At 47.3% G+C, this 20,843-nt stretch overlaps 1 protein-coding gene across 3 annotated transcripts in view; it reads left to right on the forward strand.

Moving 5' to 3' along the window:
• The window catches only part of FRMPD2 (FERM and PDZ domain containing 2), a 96,614-nt gene that overhangs the window by 9,809 nt on the left and 65,962 nt on the right, over positions 1–20,843 (forward strand). For all 3 annotated transcript variants that reach the window (XR_009352556.1, XM_059169669.1, XM_059169668.1), the window contains exons 2-10: positions 5,368–5,493; positions 6,865–7,022; positions 9,456–9,521; positions 11,646–11,837; positions 13,576–13,708; positions 14,468–14,555; positions 16,093–16,228; positions 17,564–17,635; positions 19,491–19,665. Coding sequence is in view for 2 of the 3 variants with exons in the window: in XM_059169669.1 (XP_059025652.1) it covers positions 5,368–5,493; positions 6,865–7,022; positions 9,456–9,521; positions 11,646–11,837; positions 13,576–13,708; positions 14,468–14,555; positions 16,093–16,228; positions 17,564–17,635; positions 19,491–19,665 (1,146 nt within the window). In the remaining variant the exon portion in view is untranslated. The remainder of the gene's footprint in view (positions 1–5,367; positions 5,494–6,864; positions 7,023–9,455; positions 9,522–11,645; positions 11,838–13,575; positions 13,709–14,467; positions 14,556–16,092; positions 16,229–17,563; positions 17,636–19,490; positions 19,666–20,843) is intronic.

Consider the following 20,843-nt stretch of genomic DNA (forward strand, 5'->3'; position numbering starts at 1 on the left):
GTTGTCTTTTGTTTTGTTTTAATAGAGAGGACGATGACTAGTTTGCTGGCATTACCTCCCGTGTTTGGGGTTGCCTTTGATGTGGAAGCTGTAAATCCCTGACGCTTCCAGCCACGAGAATGGCAAGTTCAAGCCTCAGGGAACTCTTATCTCTAACAACCGAGAGGGTGTCTGGCTGGCCCACCTGATCAGTTATGTGCCCTTCTAGATGGTGGAGGTTCTCCTAGATGGAAAGAATTATTGGGCCTTTTAGCTGGTTAGAATTTGTTGGCAGGATTTCAGGATAATTCCCTTCAGATAAGTTTAACATAACTGATGAACATCGTTGGATTTATATTTTAAGAAAGGAGGTGGAAAGAGAGTGCTTTTTTGGGGATTTGTCTGAAAATATTTTCAGCAGGGCAACGCTCAAAATTGTTTTAAACTTTTATTGTAGGAGAACAGACACAGAGAATAATTACAACAAATGTGTAGCTTAAAGGGTCATCCTTTTTTTCTTTCTTTCTTTTTAAAAAGATTTTATTTATTTATGTGACAGAGGGAGATACAGCGAGAGAGGGAACACAAGCAGGGGGAGCGGGAGAGGGAAAAGTAGATTTCCTGCCGAGCAGAGAGCCTGATGTGGGCCTTGATTCCAGGACCCTGGGATCATGACCCGAGCCCAAGTCAGACGCTTAATGACTGAGTCACCCAGGTGCCCCTTAATGGGTCATTCTAAAGTGAACACCTTTTTTTTTTTTTTAAATTTAATTTTTTATTTTTTATAAACATATATTTTTATCCCCAGGGGTACAGGTCTGTGAATCACCAGGTTTACACACTTCACAGCACTCACCAAAGCACATACCCTCCCCAATGTCCATAATCCCACCCCCTTCTCCCAAACCCCCTCCCCCCAGCAACCCTCAGTTTGTTTTGTGAGATTAAGAGTCACTTATGGTTTGTCTCCCTCCCAATCCCATCTTGTTTCATTTATTCTTCTCCTACCCACTTAAGCCCCCATGTTGCATCACCACTACCTCATATCAGGGAGATCATATGATAGTTGTCTTTCTCTGCTTGACTTATTTCGCTAAGCATGATACGCTCTAGTTCCATCCATGTTGTCGCACATGGCAAGATTTCATTTCTTTTGATGGCTGCATAGTATTCCATTGTGTATATATACCACATCTTCTTGATCCATTCATCTGTTGATGGACATCTTTTTCTGCAAAGAAGACATCCAGATGACTTTTTTTTTTTTTTTAAAGATTTTATTTATTTGACAGATCACAAATAGTCAGAGAGGCAGGCAGAGAGAGAGAGAGGAGGAAGCAGTCTCCCTGCTGAGCCGAGAACCGGATGCAGGGCTCGATCCCAGGACCCTGAGATCATGACCTGAGCCGAAGGCAGAGGCTCAACCCACAGAGCCACCCAGGCGCCCCTAAAGTGAACACCTTTTAACCATCTCTGAAGGCTAAGACATAGAACGTTGGCACCCATTCCAGAAAGCTTTCAATATTCTCCATCTCAGTCATAGTCCCCTTACTCCCGAAAGGCAACCATTATCCATACTTCTACAGTCACCACATCCTTCTGTTTCTTTATAGTTTTATCCCTCCCATGTGCATTCCTAAATCCTGTTTTACTCAATTAAATCAAACTGACAAACTTTTCATTGTAGGTTCCTTTTCATCCCTTTCTTTTCTCTTAAAATGTTATTGAAATATAATTCACATACCATAAAATTCACCTTTGGAATGTGTACAATTCAGAAGTTTTTGGTATATTCACAAAGTTGTGTAACCAACACGGTGAATTCCAGAATATTGTCATCGTTTCCTTAAGAAATCTATACCACTTGCAGGCACTCCCCATTTCTTCTTCCCCCAAACCCCTGCCAAGCACTAATCTCCTTCTTTTATCTTTCTATGCCATTCTGGGCATTTCATATGAAGGAAATCATATGATATGTGACGTTTAGTGACTGGCTTCCTTTACTTAGCATATTGTTTTCAAGATTCATCAGTCTTGTTTGGCATAGAGAGTAGTGAGTGTTTCATGGCTATATACTCATATACTCATCTCCAAGCCCATCAAGTTGTATACATTAAATATATACAGTATTTTGGGGGCACCTGGGTGGCTCAGTGGGTTAAATCCTCTGTCTTCGGCTCAGGTCATGATCCCAGGGCCCTGGGATCAAGCCCCGCATCGGGCTCTCTGCTTGGTGGGGAGCCTTCTTCCCCCTCTCTCTCTGCCTGCCTCTCTGCCTACTTGTGATCTCTGTCTGTCAAATAAATAAATAAAATCTTTAAAATAAATAAATAAATATATACAGTATTTTGTATGTCAATTATACCTTAATAAAGCGGTTTAAGAAAAAGATTCACCCATCTTGTAGCATATAACCGTACCTTGTTCCTTTTTATGGTGAAATAGTATTCCATCGTATGTGTATGCCATTTTGTATATTCAGTCATTACTTAAACGTTTGAGTTGTTTCCACTTTTTGGATATTACCAAGGATGAAGCTATGGATATTCATGTGTTGGTGTTGTATCCATACTATGTTTGGTATGGATATTCATGTTTTCATTTGTCTTGGGTATATACCTAAGAGTGGAATTGCTGAGTCCTCTGGGCACTCTATGATGAACTCCTTGAAGAACTGCTGAACAGTTTTCCAGAGTGGCTACATTATTTAACATTTCCATCAGCATATATGACGGTTTCAACTTCTCCACATTTCTGCTAACACTTACTATTGTTCTTCTTTTTGGTTATAGCCATCTTTATATGTCTGAAATAATATCACATTGTGGTCTTTATTTGCATTTACCTAATGACTATGTTGAGCATCTTTTCACATGCTTTACTGGTTATTTGCACTTCATTGGAGTAATCTATTCACAGTCTTTGCCCATTAAAAAAAATTGGGTGACCATACGTTCCAGATTGTGCGTGGCACTCTCAGTTTTGCCTATTGTAGTTATTTTTTTATTGTACTTTTAACTTATTTATTATTGAGGTATAGCTGACACCTCTGATCATTTTTAAATTGGGTTGTCTTTTTTACATTGAGTTGTGGGAGTTCTTTCTATAGAGATGATCCCCGACTTGTAATGGTTTGAGTTTATTCAGGTTCTAGAACTAGGCAAAGAGTTCTTAGGTTTGATTTGACCACGGTGCAAAAGCCACACACATTCAGTAGAAAACATACTTCAATTTTGAATTCTGATCTTTTTTCTGAGCTAGGGATATTCCCTACATTCCTCTCTCATGACAAGAGCAGGAGAAGCTTCCTGTCAGGCACAGGGTCACGAAGGTAAACAGCTGATAACACTTACATCCATTCTGGTTATCGCTTTCAGACACTATTCAATAGATTACATGAGATAGTCAACACTTTATTATAAAGTAGGTTTCCTATTAGATGATTTTGCCCAACTATAGGCTAATCTAAGTGTTCTGAGCACAGGTCAGGTTGATAAGGCTAAGCTACGATATTGGTTGCAAACCTAAGAACTTTTTGCCTGGTCCTAGATCCTGAATATTTCCTTTGATGTGTTATTTTGTAAAAAAAATCCAAAAAACCAAAAAAACAAAAAAACCCAGGAGAGAATATGGACTCTGAAAAACAACCTGAGGGTTTTGAAGGGGCAGGGAATGGGAGGTTGGGGGAAACCAGGTGGTGGGTATTAGGCAGGGCACGTATTGCATGGAACACTGAGTGTGGTGCAAAAACAATGAATACTGTTACGCTGAAAAGAAATAAAAACAAACAAAAAACAACTTAAAGTTTTATGTTCTATATTAGATCTACGATTTGTTTTGAGTTACTTTTTATAAAAGATACAAGTTTCTTTTTCATGATGGATCCAGCACTATTTGTTGAAAAGTCTGTCCTTCCTTTATCGAGTTACTATATTGAAATGATGGTCTTCACTCACCATATACCACAGCAGCCTAAAATACTTCTAATGCAATTTTTTCCTAGTCATAAAGTGATTAGGAAAACACATTCAGTATTTCATGAGATGTTTTGAGGTTCAGAAATTTCCTATTTGAGGATTATAATCTTGTCCATTTGTTTTTTCTCTAATAATTAGCCTTTCATTGTGGCTGCAGAGAGCTAGAAACATATGGTGGAATGGGAGTGCCTAGTCCCTATGATGTCTCGAGCAAAGTTTAGATAAAGAATTAGGAGGAAGAAAAAAGAAAGACAAGAGAAGGCCTGCCCTTTAGCTTGGAATCTATTACTTTTTACCTGGGTGACATCGGACTGCCTTCCAGTCTGTCAGTGGGAACCACAGACTTTCTTGGCAGACTCCTTGTTGTAAGCAGCCTCTCCCACATAAAGCTTCCTTCCCAGGTTTGGCTGCAGCACACTTCTGGCCCCCAAGGGAGAGAAGGAAGTGCAAGGCTTTTGCTCTCAGGAATCCATTTCTCTTCCTGAGGCTGGAGGAGGCGAGACTTCCTGGGTACACAGGGAGCTGAGCTGCTGGCCAGTGGAGAGCCTGGATTAGCCATGTTGGATGGAGAGATGAGGGGCCCATAATGTGCTCTCCATCCTGCTCCCCACACAGCCCTCCCGCCTGCCCTGAGGCTGTAGAAAAGATCAGTGACGTAAATGGATTAGTAAAAGCCTGCCTGTCCTCTTCCTGCTGCCACCCAACCTGGGGCTGGCGATTAGTGGGTGGCAGCTTTGTTGGGAGTGGGGGAGGGAGAGACAAGTAAATGTCAGCTTTGGTTTAAAGGAGCCCTTCTAAGAAGAGAAGATGGAGAGGACCAGCCTTCTTGATCCCTCCTCCAGCAAAGCAGCCCCGTGCTTTCTTGTGAGTCTGCTCCTTTTCAAAACACAGGGCTTGCTCTTCCGTCTAGTGGTTTTTGCTCTTCTTGCAGGTGTTGGGGGTCATTATAGACAGAGCCGCCACTGGCACCAAATCCAGCTCTGCAGGTGGCAGAGGAAAAGACATGAATCATGCATCGGAGATAAAACAATGTTGTTAACCTACTTTCCCAGATAGAGCGGAGCCTGGGAAAAGGATGCTCCCTGGGCATGGCTAACTGTCTTGAATAGCACAGGCCCTGCTCAGAGGAAGGGGCCCTTCTCGGGGTTCATTTGTTCATTCATTTATTCCTTTAAGCCGTCACCTGGGAGTTTATTTGCTCATTCACTGAATCAGCGACTGGCCTAGCCAGCTCCCCCCATAAGCATTTCTGTAGTTCCTCCGGTGTGCGCAGCCCCAGAGATGCAGGAGATGTAAGCATGGTGTTTTAAGCTGCAGAGGGGCCTGGACGGTGCCCGGGCTGATGTGCTGAATGTGGCCCCAATGTGCTTGCGGACATTGCGGAGAGTCTGCCACATACGTGTCATTGCAGGCATGAGCCCAGCCTCTGTGACCCTGGCCAGTGCCCTGCAGGTCAGGGGCGAAGCTCTGTCAGAGGAGGAAATCTGGTCCCTCTTGTCCCTAGCTGCTGAGCGGCTCCTGGAAGACCTCCGAAAAGGTAAGAGAGAGGGTCTGAGGCAGGTAAATCACAGCGAGTTGAGTGCAAAGCTTCCCAAACACATTTCTGGCTGCTGCTTCTCAGATGGGTTACCAGGTGGACAAAGGACTCCTACCTTTGGAGCTGCACCAGGAAGGCAGGCTTGGCTCTTGGACCTGGTGCACAGGAGAGTTGAAAGAAAGGCCTTGCTTCTAGGGAGAAGGGGGCTGCAGCAATTGAGGCCTCTCCCACACTGGGACCGTCGCAGCATAAGGAGACAGGAGGCAGGGAGCAGCTACCTGGACAGCTGACAAACCCAGGCTGACCCCTGCCTGGTGGTGTGTCACCTTGTGTCCCCGCAGGGGATAAAGAACCCACATACTAGTTGGTCTAAAGAGGAGAAAGGAGGTTAACACAAAGAATTATTAAATTCAGACCCAGGACTAATTGTAAGATAGGAGAAAATTTTACACGGTCCCCAGGGCTGAGGGCCTCACCAGTGAGGCACAGACTTTGAAGGGAAGCCCCTTACCCAGCTTGGGGCTCAGATCTGCTGGAATTGCTGTGCTTGGAGCCCACAATGACGGCGCACTCCGCGGCTCTGCCTGGCTAGAAGTGGCCGGCAGTTACTGAACAAACGAGGCGCAGGAATCGCCCACACGGGCCGGGTGACCTCCTGGGTGGACGCGGGTACCAGGGAGCCACACCTTTGGAAGATCGTGTGTGCAGATGGCCTGGAGCCCGCGGGATGTGTATGAACCGAAAGATCACTTGGCTAGGCCGGGCCGGGAGGTGGCCGCCGGGCCCAGGCTCCTGCGCGTGGTGTCTCGGTGCAGCGCGTCACTGGGGCGTCCTCACGCGCGCCGCGCTCCGCGCCCCGGGAACAGCAGAAGGGGTCCCCGCCTCCCGCGGTGTCTCTCCAGCGCCCTCTACTGAGAAAGCTGCAGGTCGCACTCACTCTAAAGGACAGATGGCTGGAGAGAGTAGGTATGGAGAGATGAGTTTGGAGTGGCCAGTCATTTCGTGGTTCACTGGAACAAACACTGAGCACCCACACTCAGATATCAGCTCTGAAGTCACACGTGCCTGGGGGCCGCAGGACCGTAATGGAGGTGCCCCAGGCGCGAGATCACACGAGTAGCAAGTCCCAGTGTTGGAGATTAGGAAGCTGTGCACCTGTAACATTCAGTTTCATCTTCCTTGTGATTCCTCACTCCTTGTTCCCTGGCCGGAGGGTGGGGGGAGACTGGGAAGGGTTGAATTTATTCCACTTTATGTTTCCCTGGGTCTTGCTCTTAGTCCATCCCAGGGGCACCAGCTGGTCACAGTCTCAAAACTGCCCCTCCGGACAGTGGTCCCTTCTCTACACTCCCATCACGGCCTTGGTTTCAGATTCCTCGGACTATGTGGTCTGTCCCTGGTCAGCCCTGCTGTCTGCAGCCGGAAGTCTTTCTTTCCAGGACCATATTTCTCCCATAGCGGCTGCTCCTTTCAAGGCCCCTGAACTGCTACAGGGACAGAGTGATGAAGAGCTGTCTGATGCATCTCAGGTAAGGTGGTTTGGCAGCTCTGCAGCACCTCTGGGCCTGTCCAGGGGAAATGCCTCGTTCTAGGACATTGGACCTGTTCTGGGGGTGGTGTCCCCAGCTCCTGGCTAAGCCCCAAGAAACACTGAGACAGAATAGGTTGAAAGAATTTTATTCCCAGGCTTTTCTCTCTCTCTCTCTCTCTCTTTTTTTTTTTTTTTTTTTTTTTTTTTTTTGGGCAGCAGTGTATTAGCTCTTAGCTGATGACAGGTCAACTTCTCTGAGCTCCAGTTTCTGCGTCTGTAAGATGGGGTTCATTCGTTTGACCCAATCCATCAGCTTACTATAAATACTAAAAAAAAAATGTTAGAAAAATTGTGGGTAAACGGTCTAGGACATTGGTACCCTTGGCAGTGTGTGACAAAACCCTAAAACATCCTCAACTAGGAATTTGTCCTAAGGCATGAGTGAAGAGTGAGTTCGCTGTAGCAATGTCTACTGTTTTATTGTTGACATTAGTGGTAAATAGAAGCCAACTCCATGTCCAGTAAGTAAGAGAGCATTAAAGTGAGGCTATAAGGGCTGATAGAATGGCTTGAAAAGAACTTAAATATATGCATGTACAATGTGACGCTCCTTGAATACACACACACACACACACACACACACACAGAGATAGAGACAGAGATGAGAGAGGGTGAGTTCTAAAAATATATATACCAAGGTGTCTGCAGTGATCATTTCTGGATAGCAACATCAGTGATGATTTCAGTTTTTCCATGGACGTGTTTTGCTTCTGAATAGCATCAAGTCTAGTAAACGTTATTTTAAATTTTATTTTATTTTATTTATTTTTTAAAAAGATTTTATTTATTTATTTGAGAGAGAGAGAGAATGAGAAGGGAGAAGGTCAGAGGGAGAAGCAGACTCCCCATGGAGCTGGGAGCCCGATGTGGGACTCAATCCCTGGACTCTGGGATCATGATCTGAGCCAAAGACAGTCACTTAACCAACTGAGCCACCCAGGTAGCCCCCATTATTTTCAATTTTAAAAAGAAGAAATTCTAAGGAAAGAGCAATGCAAGGCAGGCATACAACACTCAGGGCACAGCAGGCACTTCCTCCGTGAGTTCTGTTTCTTCCAATCCTTTCCTGGGAAGAGTACAGCATGGAAGTCCTGCCCCTCTCAGGAGGCACCTGGAACTGGCGCTGCTTTTCTTTTGGGTTTGGAGAACAGGGCCTTGGTGGCCTCACATCTCCAAGTCAGATCCCAACAGTGAAAGCAGCACATCCTCCATTGCAGTGGCCCCGACTCTGTCCCTGCACCGGTAGTCTCCTAGCCCTCCAGGCCCCAACACCTTTTCCTACATGGACAGAATCCCAGGGATGAATCCCCGGACTCCTGTGTTATAGACGCAGGTTCGTCTCAGTCCCTCTGTTTGGGTGTCTCTGGCCTCAGCTGAGATGCCACAGTCGGAGTCGTGGGATCTGACTTTCTGATGTCAGTTACAGCAGAAGCCCCACCACAATAATAGATAAGCATTTATTGAGAACTTAGGATGAACTAGAGGGAACATAGCCAAGGCCCCGGGCAGGGGCTCTGGTTCAAGTTTAGGCTTTAGGTCTTCTTTGTGAAAGTGCCCTAAGTTGCCTTTGGTTTGTCTCTTCTGTAGAATGGAGACAATTAAAATACTGACGTCCCAGAACAGGGGTGAGGATGAAATGAGTTAACCTAAGTAAAAGTCTTAGAGCCCAGCTTGCCATCTAACTGCTCTGCATCTGGTAATCATAACAATAATTATCATTTCCATTTCCAGGTGTTTTTTTACTCAATGCTCATGAGTAGTCAGGCAGAACCCCCACTATAAAGATGAGGCAAGTGAGGCTCAGAGAAGTCAGATACTGCCCTTCCATTTCACCATGTCGCTCTCTGACAGCACATGGTGCTTTTAAATCAGGCCACCCCATAGGGTGTCACCGACAGAGGGCTTTGGCTACACGGACCAGAAAGCCTAAAATACAGAGGCTGAAAGCACAGATAGAGTTAGGACCCTGGCTGTGTCTTTCCACCCCACCCTCCTCAGCTGCTGGCATTTTGCTCTCACACCTGTTGTCTCAGGAACCAGGATATGTGGTGGTTCCACGTATCCCATCAGTGGGCAAGGCAAAAAGGAGGAAAGATGGGGTGAGCTACCTGCGTTCTTATTGTCAGTAAAGCAAAGGTGCTCTCAAATGCCCCTTAACAGATTTCTCCTGCATCGTTTGCCAAAATGTGGTGTTATGGTCCCTGGGGCTTTAGGCCACCAGAGTAGGAGGGAGACGGGAAAGTTTATGGGCGTCACAGACGGTTGTGGGGCTAGCCAGCTGCGCGTGCAACTGGAACGGTGCTTTGTTTGCATGACCACGGAATAATGGAGGTGATGGCAATCTAACCTGGTGTTTTTTTGTCTTGGGCAGATGCACGTGTATTCTTTGGGCATGACCCTCTACTGGTCAGCGGGCTTTCACGTCCCACAAGATCAGGTCTGTAAACGAGAAATGCCAAGTCTTACCAGGTCATTTTTTGGATTTCGTTAGCAGTTTTCTTCAGGATGGGGATCACATCTCTTGAACCACGTGCCACCACTCTGTCCTCCTAGGTTCTAGGAAAGCACTGCTGGCCCATCACAGAGGGCCTCTTGCTGCATTCAGAAAGCACCTCAGAATGCTGCTCAGCATGGCAATGCAGCCAGCCACGATCTAGAACTGGCAAGACTTACAAGCTCAGAGGAAGTAGCAAGTCTAGAGGGTTTTACAGATAATGAAGATACTGATGTAGAAAGCAGCCCTTCCTGAGGTGAAATGCTTCCCTGAGAAGCGGTTCTGTGCTCAACAAATTTGGGAGATGCTGGCTACGATAGCTCCCTCCCAGAGATTTGGCAGAGTAATTTATTAAAGACTCTGAGAAAGCCTAAAGCAAAGGAAATTTTAAACTCTATCATAGCACTGTATAAAATTTTTGACTACAGAATGTGTGTGTGTGTGTGTGTGTGTGTGTGTGTGCAAATTCTCATCTGACACTATAAGAATTCCTTAGAGACCAGTGAGTTAGAGAACCCCGTCCTGTCTCCCTCCCTCCCTTCTTTCCTCTCACCTTTGTCCTCTCTAATTCAACATCCCAATGTTTCCTGGTGTTTTTTGTTCTCATCCCTCTTCATGGGAAATCTCTTTTAGCTTCCCACTACCCATGGGATTAGGTTCTCCTACTCAGCAGGGCGTACCTGGAGCCCCAGTTGGGGTTCTTACCTGTGGATCAGGTTCTTCTCTGGAGCTCTGCTGTCATCCGGGCTGGCTTCCTGGGCATGTGGCATGTGTAACTGTAGATTACTCTGCACTTATAAGGGCCCATGCTTGATTTAATGCTCTGATGTCACCAGCTTAAAACCGTGAAAAGTTTTGAACAAGGGGCCCTGCATTATCCTTTTGGTTCCCTGGGCTCTGTCCTGTCCATTGCCCGCTTCTCCTCACGCATGCCTCCCTTTGCCTATACTGCTCCCTCTATCACAGTTCACTCCCCTACTTTTCTCCTGGTTACCCCCAGTGTGCTTTCTGAGGTGTAGTTCAAGTTCTTTCCTCCATCTTCACACTCCCTTCCCAGGATGGGTAAGATCTTTTCTGCTGTGTTATTACCATATCTTGTACTTTCCAAGACCAAAGTGTCCTTGGCCCTTGAGTTGACCATCTTTCTCATCACACTGTGAAGTCCTTGAAAGCAGGGAGTGTCTGCCACCTTGCAGTTCCAGTAACCTGGGGCTCTGGGCACATCCGAGGCGCTTGGATTGGCTGCCTGAGCCCAGGACACAGTATCTCTCTTACACTTGGAGATGGGGGATTCCCAACTGGTGCTGGATGGCCAGAAACGGTAGTGCAGCCTTTATATTGAAAATGACTTGCAGTATGGGGAGTGTGAGAAAAAGCCCGATGTTGAGTCTGATTTTGAGGACTTCTGCATATAAATGGTGGCCACTGAAATGCATGAGGAAAGTGCTTAATAAAATGGTTTTCTTTTGCTTGATGGGTACATGTGACATAAAGTTCTTCTGTTGATTGTTGACCTTGTGCTGACCACTGGAGATTCCAAAGGGGAAAAAAGCACAATCCTTACATTCCCAGAGCTCATATTCTAGGGGATGGATCCCAGTGAGACCCACCTAAATAATCTGAAAGTAATTCGGTAGAAAGTAATTGAGGAAGTAATTTGAGAAGTAATTACATTGGAGATGTAATCGAGAAATAATTTGACAGGTTTCCCAGGTGGGTGTGAGTTGAAGGCTGATCCCTGGTTTGAGCTGAGTGCTTGGCATCGATGGAAATTCATTCTGTCAAGCACCTATTCTTCATAAGTATTCCAGGCACATGTCTGTGCTGTCTGTGCACCAAGGAACATTCCAGACTAGAAAGTAGCCAACTTCATACAACTGGCACAGAGATAATTGCTCTGCATTTTGTGGCCCCAATAACAGAACTTGTGTCCGTCCCTAAATTCTCCAAAAGGGGCAGGCATCTGTCTAGTGGTGATGACAGGAGTCCCCACTGCACACCCGACAAGGCGCTGGGCTCAGCGGAAGCAGCTCTCCAGACTTCTTACACAGCCCCTTTCCTCTCCAGCCTCTGCGGCTCCATGAGCCCTTGCACTCCATTCTGCTGACTATGTGTGAAGACCAGCCTCACAGGCGCCTGCCCCTGCAGTCAGTTCTGGAAGCCTGTCGGGTTCATCGGGAAGAGGTGGCTGTATACCCAGCTTCTGCCAATCTCCATGTCCAACGGCTGGCCGGCTTAGTTCTGGGCACCATCTCTGAGGTCAGTGGAGATCTGTGCTTCCCAACCTAGGGGACACTAGCTACAGGTAGCTGTTAACATTTAAATTAGCTAAATTATAGTTCATTGAAATGAAATAAAATAAAATATTCAATGCCTCCATCCCACTGACCACATTTCAAGAGCTCAGTTGCCACATGTGGCTGCTGATGAGCCTGCTGGACAGGGCAGATACAGAACAATCTCATCATGGTGGTTCTGCTGGGCAGCACTGATGAAGACTTTCGGGCAAGCCCAGATTTCTAATGTGGCCGAGACTCTCGGGATCTTTCAAAGAGCCCTTTATGTAAAAAAGCAATTGTGTTTATAACCCACGAGTCAGCTCCCTCATTAAAATTTGACTAGGTCTCCTGCAAGGAGCCTTCCCTGATGGTGCCCTCAGTCCCTGGCTCCTCCCTCCCTCCGCTGTCCTGTGTCTGCCGAGAGTCCCCGTGTTGTGCGTGTCACACCGTGTTGCTTGCTGTCCTGTGCATTCCCCACCATCTAGCAAGAAGCTGACACATAGTAGGCATTTGGCTTAAGTTGGGTTCCCTTGAAGTGAAGCCAGAAATGGTTATGTTTATGCATGTTATTTATTTTAAAGATTTATCTATTTATTTTGGAGAAAGAGAGAGAGAGCATGGGTGGGAGGGGCAGAGGGAGAGGCGGAGAGAATCTCAAGCAGACCCCATGCTGAGCGCAGAGCCTGATGCGGGGTTTGATCTCACGACCTGAGCAGAAACCAAGGCCAAATGCTTAACCGATTGTGCCTCCCAGGCACCCCCATGCATGCTACTTATTGTGGAAGTGCCTCTAGGAGAGGGGAAATGCTGAAAGGAAGACAGGATGGCTGGCAAGCCCAGCCTGGAGGTGATCTCAGGAAGAGACAGCCTCAGCCTGGCCCCACGGAAGGTGGGCTGTGGTTTCTGGAGCAGGAATTGTGTCAGCGTTGGCCCCTGTGAGGCAGGGAATTGTGGGAGAGAGGCCAATGAGGTGCCTGGGATATAAATGCAAGGAGGTCTGCATCTCAGAGGAACCAGAAGGGGGCAGGGCTGGAGACTGGTTGGGTAGCTGTGCACTTGTCCAGGGGTCAGGCTGAAGAACTGAGACCAAGACTAATGCAGGGGCCATGTGGATGGAGAGCAGGGGACAGCTGGGGTGCATGCTGCCCCCAGTCATTTAGAAAATGTCTCTTCCATCTTGTCCTCCTTCTTGGATCCCTCTGTCTTGGCATCTGAACATGTTCCTCCTATTCAAAGAGCCAGAAGAGCTACAGTGAAGCACAAATCACACGGTGAGGTCAGGGAGATGGACACACAAGAAAACGTGATATGATGTAGAAGTAGATGTAAGGTGATGAGGGAAGCTGACAAAAGGGACAATTCCCACTGCCTTGAGGGCAGAAGTGGAGAGGTTTGGAAGTAGAGAGAACACTACTCTGGGTCTTAGAGGCACAGAGGGGTTTAGCAGGGAGACCCTAGGCAGTGGGGAGAATGCATGAGCAAAGGCACAGTTGTGAAGGGGTCCACTGGTAGTGAGGGAAGGCAGCGAATTACCTTTAGGGTGCCTGTGGATGGTGGAGTCTGGAGCCCGCTCTGGTTGCCAAAGTGTATTGTTGGGCTCTCACTGTGTACAACAGACACTTCTGAACTGACTTCATCTGACAGCCAGTCTGTATGTGCCTATACAAATGTCCCCTTTTGACTTTGGGTTGTGGATGTGTGGTGCACTTGACCTTCAGGTGGGGAGGGGAGCTGCAGAAGGAAGCTACTCTGTGCAGTGGGACCGAAGCCGTCTGATCAGGAGTAGGCTGCATCAGGTGAGCTGTGAGAGTCCAGCAGCAGGCACCCTGGAGCGACCGCACCCCTGCAGAGGTGGGTACAGCATCCTGAGCATTCCCATGTTATTGTTTCCTGCAGCTAGGGGGCCGGACGTTCACCTGGGCAGGCTTCCCTCTTCCAGGAGCCCCGAAGGAGAAGAGGGAGTGTCCTCAGGAAAGCACCATCTGGAGATAATTATTTATATCAAACGTAAACCCTTTTTTAAAAATTGAGTTTGAACTGTCCATCTTGATAAAACAAATTTCAACAAATGACATAAGAGCAAAATAAAGCAATCTTTTAAAGATTGTTTTAGTTGTTGCTCTAGTCATGTTAGAGGAACTGTTTTTTGAATAATCTTCAAATCTACTGTTCTCTACTCTTCAACTGAATCTGAGAGGCAACTGGGTGACGGGCATTAAGGGCACCTGATGGGTGGGGCACTGGGTATTACATGCAACCATGAATCACTAAACTCTATCTCTGAAACTAATAATACAGTATATGCTAATTAAATTGAATTTAAAGAGAGAATGAAAAAAAATATAATGTTATTGTTTGCTGTCCCTAAAACAAGGCACTCTTTGCCCCTGGGTTTTGTCTCTCCCTCTCAAAAAAATAAGTTCCCCTGACCCTCTGGAACTATCATTCCCATTTCTCACATAAGCAAATAGACTCAGAGAGGGTAAGTCATTTTGCCAAAGTCACACAGTCAGTAAATCACGATGCTGATATCCACACCCTAGGCTGCTCAATTTAAGAGATCCATGCTCTTTACATCTTCCCGTGCCCTCCATCATGCTGTTTGCTTAGTTTCAGAGAGAAGCACAGAGACCCAGAGCTCCCTGGAGCCTGGTCCGAGCACCTCAGTCCCCAGTCACTGCAGCCTCTCGGCTAGTAGGTAAGTAGCAAGGTGTACAGTGTGTGGGCCACTTGTGGGACCTGCTGTATCTTGCTTCTTGGCTGATTGCTAATGCGAGAATTTTTGCTGCTCCAGAAAAAGCTGACCCTGCTCCATCGGTAGGTGGATTAAAAAAAGCAAACCCCACATTCAAGCTGATGTGTAGCCAGGGTGACGAGGGGCCAGATGGCAGCTATGTTGTCAGGCATTCTGTGTCCTCTGAAAATCCAGTTTAGGCTCCGTTCTGGAACAACGACATGCTTCCATGTTGTGATTATCTGTTGCTCCCCGAGGCGGCATAACAAACGACCACAAAACATAATGTTTAAAAATAATAGTTTCGGAGTACCTAGGTGGCTCAGTCTGTGAAGTGTCTGCCTTCAGCTCAGGCCATGACCTCAGGGTCCTGGGATCGAGTCTCATGTCAGGCTCTCTCTCATGCCCTCTGCCCCTCCCTTCCACCCCTGCTAGTGTTCTTAACATCTCTCTCTCTCTCTTTCAAATATATAAATACAATTTTTTTTAAAAAAAGAGTAATGGTTTATTTAGCTCTTGCTTATGCAAGTTGGACAATTCAGGCTGTGCTAGCTGGGAGGTTCTTCTGGACCCTTCTGGAGGTCCTTGTGCTCTGTGATCAGTTGCAGCCTGGCTAGGCAGCTTCACTTTTGGGGGTGGCTGGCTCTTATCTGGGGGAGCCCTGGCTCTTCACCAGTAGGCTAGCCTGGGATTGTCCTTATGATAATGGCAGAGTTGAGAGAGAGAGAGAGAGAGAAGAAAGGGATGGAGGAAGAGAGAGGCACAGGGCATGGGTCATGGAGAAAAAGTGGCTGGGTTTGGAATGAATCTGACATAGATGCTCAAATCTGCTCCAAAACCACATGGGGCCATATCTTCCTGCATCTGGAGCATTAGGAATTTTGAAGTTTGGGTATTTATTTCTTTACATGTTGATTTGTTGTCCTTCTATCATCAGCCAAGGACTGTGACAATACTTGATGTCACATACACAGCTGGGGCCTTGACTGGATGCTGTAGGTTCATCTCATAGTAATTTTTTTTCCTGCTATTTAAAACTCTGTTTTTTTTTTTTCCCAATGAAAAGAGCTTTTTTTTTTTTTTTTCTGATTCCATAAACAATGCATTTTTTTTTTTTTTTATCAAAGCATTTCAAACACTTTATAAAATTCTAAGTAGGAAAGTCAGGATCCCCTGTGACCGACCCCATCACCAGCTTCAAGTTCTTTAGGAGCTGGGGTCATAGGACCTGCCTGTCCTGATCACAGTGAGCTGAAGCAGGGTTTTGGGGTGGGAGGAAATGGACTGGGACCTGGCCCCTCAAACCCCACCCTGCTCCTGTGGCTCTGCAGCCTCAGCGACCTCCTTGGAAAAGTACACATGGTAACTTTCCCCCTAGGTGTGGGGCAAAGGGAAAGTAGGGACGTTCCCTGTCCAGTAGAGCACCTGCGCACCGTGGGCTTTCATTGCTGGTGGCCGTTTCCATTGTGTGTCATCTTTCCCCTTCTTGACTGCTGGCCAGTGCTCTGCCAATGGAAGCTCCCCCAGAGCTTGAGGACGGACAGCAGCTCAGCTCTGGCTCCATGTTCCCAGTGTCCGCAGAAACCTCACAGTCAGCAATTCCTTCTCAAAGGGCTTTTCTGCAAAGAAAAGGAAAGGTGAGCAAAAGAGAACCAAAAGACCTTCTCCAAAGAGGTTTGAGTGGGGAGCTGTGTGGCTGACACCGTCGTTGAAAATGGGCAGGCTCCCTTGGCTGAGATTTTCAGCTCTGGCATCACCCCTTCTTGAACAGCACTGCCAATAGCTGAAAATTGTTTTAATAACCACATAAGCCCTGTGGTTTAATCATGAAGGGATGAGGGTCCCCTGGAGCAGGGACAAGCCCCTGCCTGGCTGTTCATGGAGGAGGCTGCCTTTGTTAAACGTTTGGCCTGGGCATCTGCAGCCGTTTGGGAACATCAGACCCAGATGCCCCCAGAAAGCCTTCGTTTGTTGGCCTATCTGTTGCTGAGAGATTTGCTTAAACTTCCTTAGCCAATTTGAGAGGAGTTGAGCCTAGAGTAGCTTCGGGACATCCTCTCCTTTGTGGCTCTGGGCTCCCACACTCCTCACGCCCCTGCTGCCCTCAGAGACCACTCTCCCACGTTCTCAGGTAGACAGGGTCCGGGACATCTTCCTCTTCTTTGGCTTTTTGCCATGATCATTTGTAAGGACACTTCTACGAGACTCTCTCAGGACGCATTTCATTTACTGGCTGGTCTTTTGGCCTTTGGAGCAGGAGTCTGGTAGGTTTCCTTGGGGGGCACATTAGTAGGCCTACCCAATCCTATCACTCTTAGATTTGGGTGAGTTTCTTAACCTCTTGGAGCCCCAATTTTCTGACAAATGGGTTGAGATTATGCACCCCACAGGATGATGGCTGCATGTAACTAATGATAGGTATGAAAGTATCTCCCCATCACAAGCATGATACAAACAATGGGAAATTGGAAAGAGCTGCCCGTGCACATTATCGATTCAACATACAGAGCTAGAAAAACATTCATCCAATCGAAACCTAGAGGTATTTTTGCTTTAGAAAATCTCTAGCATATAACATACATTTGTATTATATAATGTGTTTTATAATTTTGATACATTCAAAAGATTATGTAATGATGTGTGAATTATGAAACACGCAATGAAGCAGACAGCCAGCTTAAGAGCTAGGACAGCACCAAGAGCACTGTACCCACTGTTAAGCCATCTGCTTTGAGATGCCCAACTTCACTGAGTTGAGCTCTGTTGAACCTCCCCCCTGCCACACCCTGGCCCATTGAGCCCCGTTTCCCTGAAACCTGTTTCTTGCTGGCTCTCAGGAAGGGAGTGCTGTTGTTAGAGGATTAGGGGAGGTGAGTGCATTGGGGCAGCCCAGTCCAAGAGCTGGGGGACCAGACCCCCTGGGATGTGACTTCTCTTCTGTACCATGAGTGACTCTTGAGTGTTTTTCCCAGTTCTCTAGGCCCGAGTTCATCTTGCTGGCTGGAGAGGTCCCGGTGACTTTGCATCTACCTGGCTCTGTTGTGGTAATTGCTGGGATAAATGGGCAGGGGTGGGGGGTGGTGAGGGAACCACTCTGCTGGACAGTCCTGGAGGCTGACTGACTTCTAACTGCAGTTTCAGGCTGGGGTGCTCGCTCTCTCCTCCAGACTCCTGCCGGAGCTCTGGGCTAAGTCACACTCCTGCTTCCTGTCCTTCAGCACTCCCTCTTCTCCTCAAACAGGAGTCCTCTGCTACTTCTGGCTCAGCCTTGCTTGTCTTTCCAGACTCAGCTCGACTTTGTCACCTTAACGGGTCAGCAAACATTGTTTAAGCATCTAGCATGTGCCAGGCACTACTCCAGACCCCAGATTGTTAATGTGAACACAAGAGCATCCTTTCCACGTGCAGCTTTCATCCTAGTGTATCTGCATTTGTCTAGTGTCAGGTGGAAAAGTCAGTCTTCCTTTCCTTAGCCCTGCTTTCCCAGTCCTGGGAAGACTGTGGATGCCTGAGGATTCAGCCTCTGTATGGAGAGGCACTTGGTGCCTGGATTGGGGGTGGGTGAGAGGCTTGGCCCTGCTAAGATCCACTGAAAGAGCTTTGGTGATCCTAGCCCAGAGTGGGGACAGTCACTGCCACGCCCTGCTCCGAGATGTCTTGGGGGGGCATGTGTTCTTTTCTAGGACCCTTCCTGAGCCAGCCCTCTGCAGAGGAAGGGAGTGATAGGCTGCCCTGGGCAGAGAGTAGAAAGGGGGAGTGGGAGGGCCAGGTTGAGTTGGGCTGGAGCACCAGTTAGCTGCTAGAACCATTCTGGCAAGTGGGACCATGGAAGCCCCTTGTGTAGCTCTATTGTCCCACTGGACCTCACTTAGAAAAATACATGTTCAAGGACACAACTATTAAAAATTTCAAGAGGGCCGTTGTAGAGCATTAAACCCAAGGAGAGGGCCCTTCAAGCACATGGGGTGGCCCCCACATCTCTCTTAGCTGATTCATCAGGGAGCCTTGGAGTGTGATCAGCACTGCCCCGGGTCATATGGGAACAATCTCCCATAGGGTCCTCAGGTTCGTACTGGCCCCTGGAGTGTGGGGCCTGCCCCTGGGTGCCACAAGGGATAAGGTGTGGTCATAAAGTCACGCATGCCAGTGTCCATCCTTAACTGTCCTTTAATGAGGACTTTGTTGGGGGAGATCTGGGCCAGGCTTCTGGCTGGGCTGTGGGCTATGATGGTAGAATGATGGGGGTTCTTGGTGACTGAGCAATTGCAACTGTGGTCAGCATGGGGCTGTGGTGGCAGGTGAATCTGGAATTAACTGGAAGAGGGTGAAGTGAGAAAGCAGATGGCTGCTCATCTTTGGTTGTGGCTCTGGTGACCGATGTCTGGATTCAGAGCAACTCCCTTAGCCTTTAACCTCCTCACCAATCTGTGCCCACCCCTTGTCTTTCTTCTGGGCTATCCCTGGAGGAACAGATTCAGGGTGATCAACACCCCTGCGACATCTGATCCATGTAGGATAGCCCTGAGCAGCCTAAGTCCTCCCAGGAAGCGGAGCCCAGGGAACAGTTGGGATTTCAAGAAAGCAGAAGCATGTAGACTGGCCTCCCAGCCTTCATGGCCCCTGAGGAGCCTGGCAGAGTGTGGATTTGAGTCCAGTTCTGCCTCTTACTAATTCTGACACCATCCCTTGCTGTTCTTACCATCCCTTCCTACTAAGCAGGTCCCTTACTGTCTCTGAAACTCATCTCTCCTCTGCTGGGTAGGAACCCTAACTTCTTATTTCTTAGGATTATTTGTCATGATGTGAGACAATGCATAGTGCTTAGCACAGTAGCCAGCCAATGCAAAGACTCCATGTCGTGTACTTATTGTTACAGTTGCCACTATCTATTGTTTTCAGACTAAAAAAGGGAAATCCTATTTGGCTCTCAGGGACCTCTGCGTGGTGTTGTTGAGTGGGCAGCGTCTGGAGGTGAAATGTGACATTATGTCAACAGCGGGAGCCGTCTTCAGCGCTGTCATGTCCTTTGTCCACCTTGGGGAGTTCACCTACTTTGGCTTGGCTTACATGAAAGGTGAGTGGCTCCTGGGCAGCCCACAGTGGACCTGCTGCTTCAGGTGACCCAGATGTTGAAAAAAAATTGCTCGAGGCTGGGACACATCACCTTGCACATCTAGACGTCCGTTAGCATGGGGAAGGCTTCAAGGACTCATTGCAAAGTGTCAAGGAAGCTCAGAAGATGATAATGAAACTGTGTGTGAAAGATAGTGAGGGTTTCCAAGAGGGGCTGGGTGTGGCTGGTCCATCTCAAAGCACTGGTGTCAGACAAGTGAACATTGAAAGCATTTCCACGTAGGTGGGAATACGATGTGGTACTGCCACTGTGCAAAACTGTATGGTGGCTCCTCAAAAAATTAAAAATCGATTTACCACATGACCCAGCAATTCCACTTTTGTGCACATGCCCCGAATAATCGAAAGCAGGGTCTTCCGGGGAGATTTTTACGCCCATGTTTGTAGGAACATTGTTCACAGCAGCTAAAATGTGGGAGCCACCCATTTTCCTTTGACAGATGAATGTGAGAGCAAACTGTGGTCTCTACATATAATGGAATGCTTTTTCCATCTTAAAAAGGAAGAACATTCCAGCATATGCGACAATATGGGTGAACCTGGAGGATGTTGGGCTAAGTGAAATAAAACAGTTGCAAAGAGACAAGTATTGCATGACTCCACCTGTGTGAGTACCAAGGATAGTCAAAATCTTAGGAACAAAAAGTAGAATGGTGGTTGCCAGGGGCTGAGCGGTGGGGCCGGGAGATATGGTTTGATGGGTTTAGAGTTGCAATTCCACGGGATGAAGCATGCTGGAAGGTGGTAACGGCTTCCCAACACGGTGAATATACTTAATAGTACTGAACTGTACATTTGACTATGGTTAAGATGGTAAATTTGTTATCGTGTGTATTTGGCCACAATAAAAAAAATTTTAAATTTCCAAACAATCATCCAGGACTGATGGGAAGTCGGCACCCCAACCAGGAGCCCAAGTTAAGAGTCCATTATGAAGATCCTGAAGGAAAGCCTTCTTCCCTTCTTCCCATCGCTGCCTTTCCATTAAGGGGCTCCTATTTCTGTCTACGCAAATATACCTTTGCTGTTGTCGAAGCTCTTTAACTACTGTATGGGATAATGGGAAGGAGGCGGGGTGGGGATCATTTGGGCTTTCAGGTTCAACTCTGGCTCTGCCAG

The sequence above is a fragment of the Mustela lutreola genome, chromosome 4 (genome assembly GCF_030435805.1).
Source record: "Mustela lutreola isolate mMusLut2 chromosome 4, mMusLut2.pri, whole genome shotgun sequence".
Lineage (NCBI taxonomy): Eukaryota > Metazoa > Chordata > Mammalia > Carnivora > Mustelidae > Mustela > Mustela lutreola.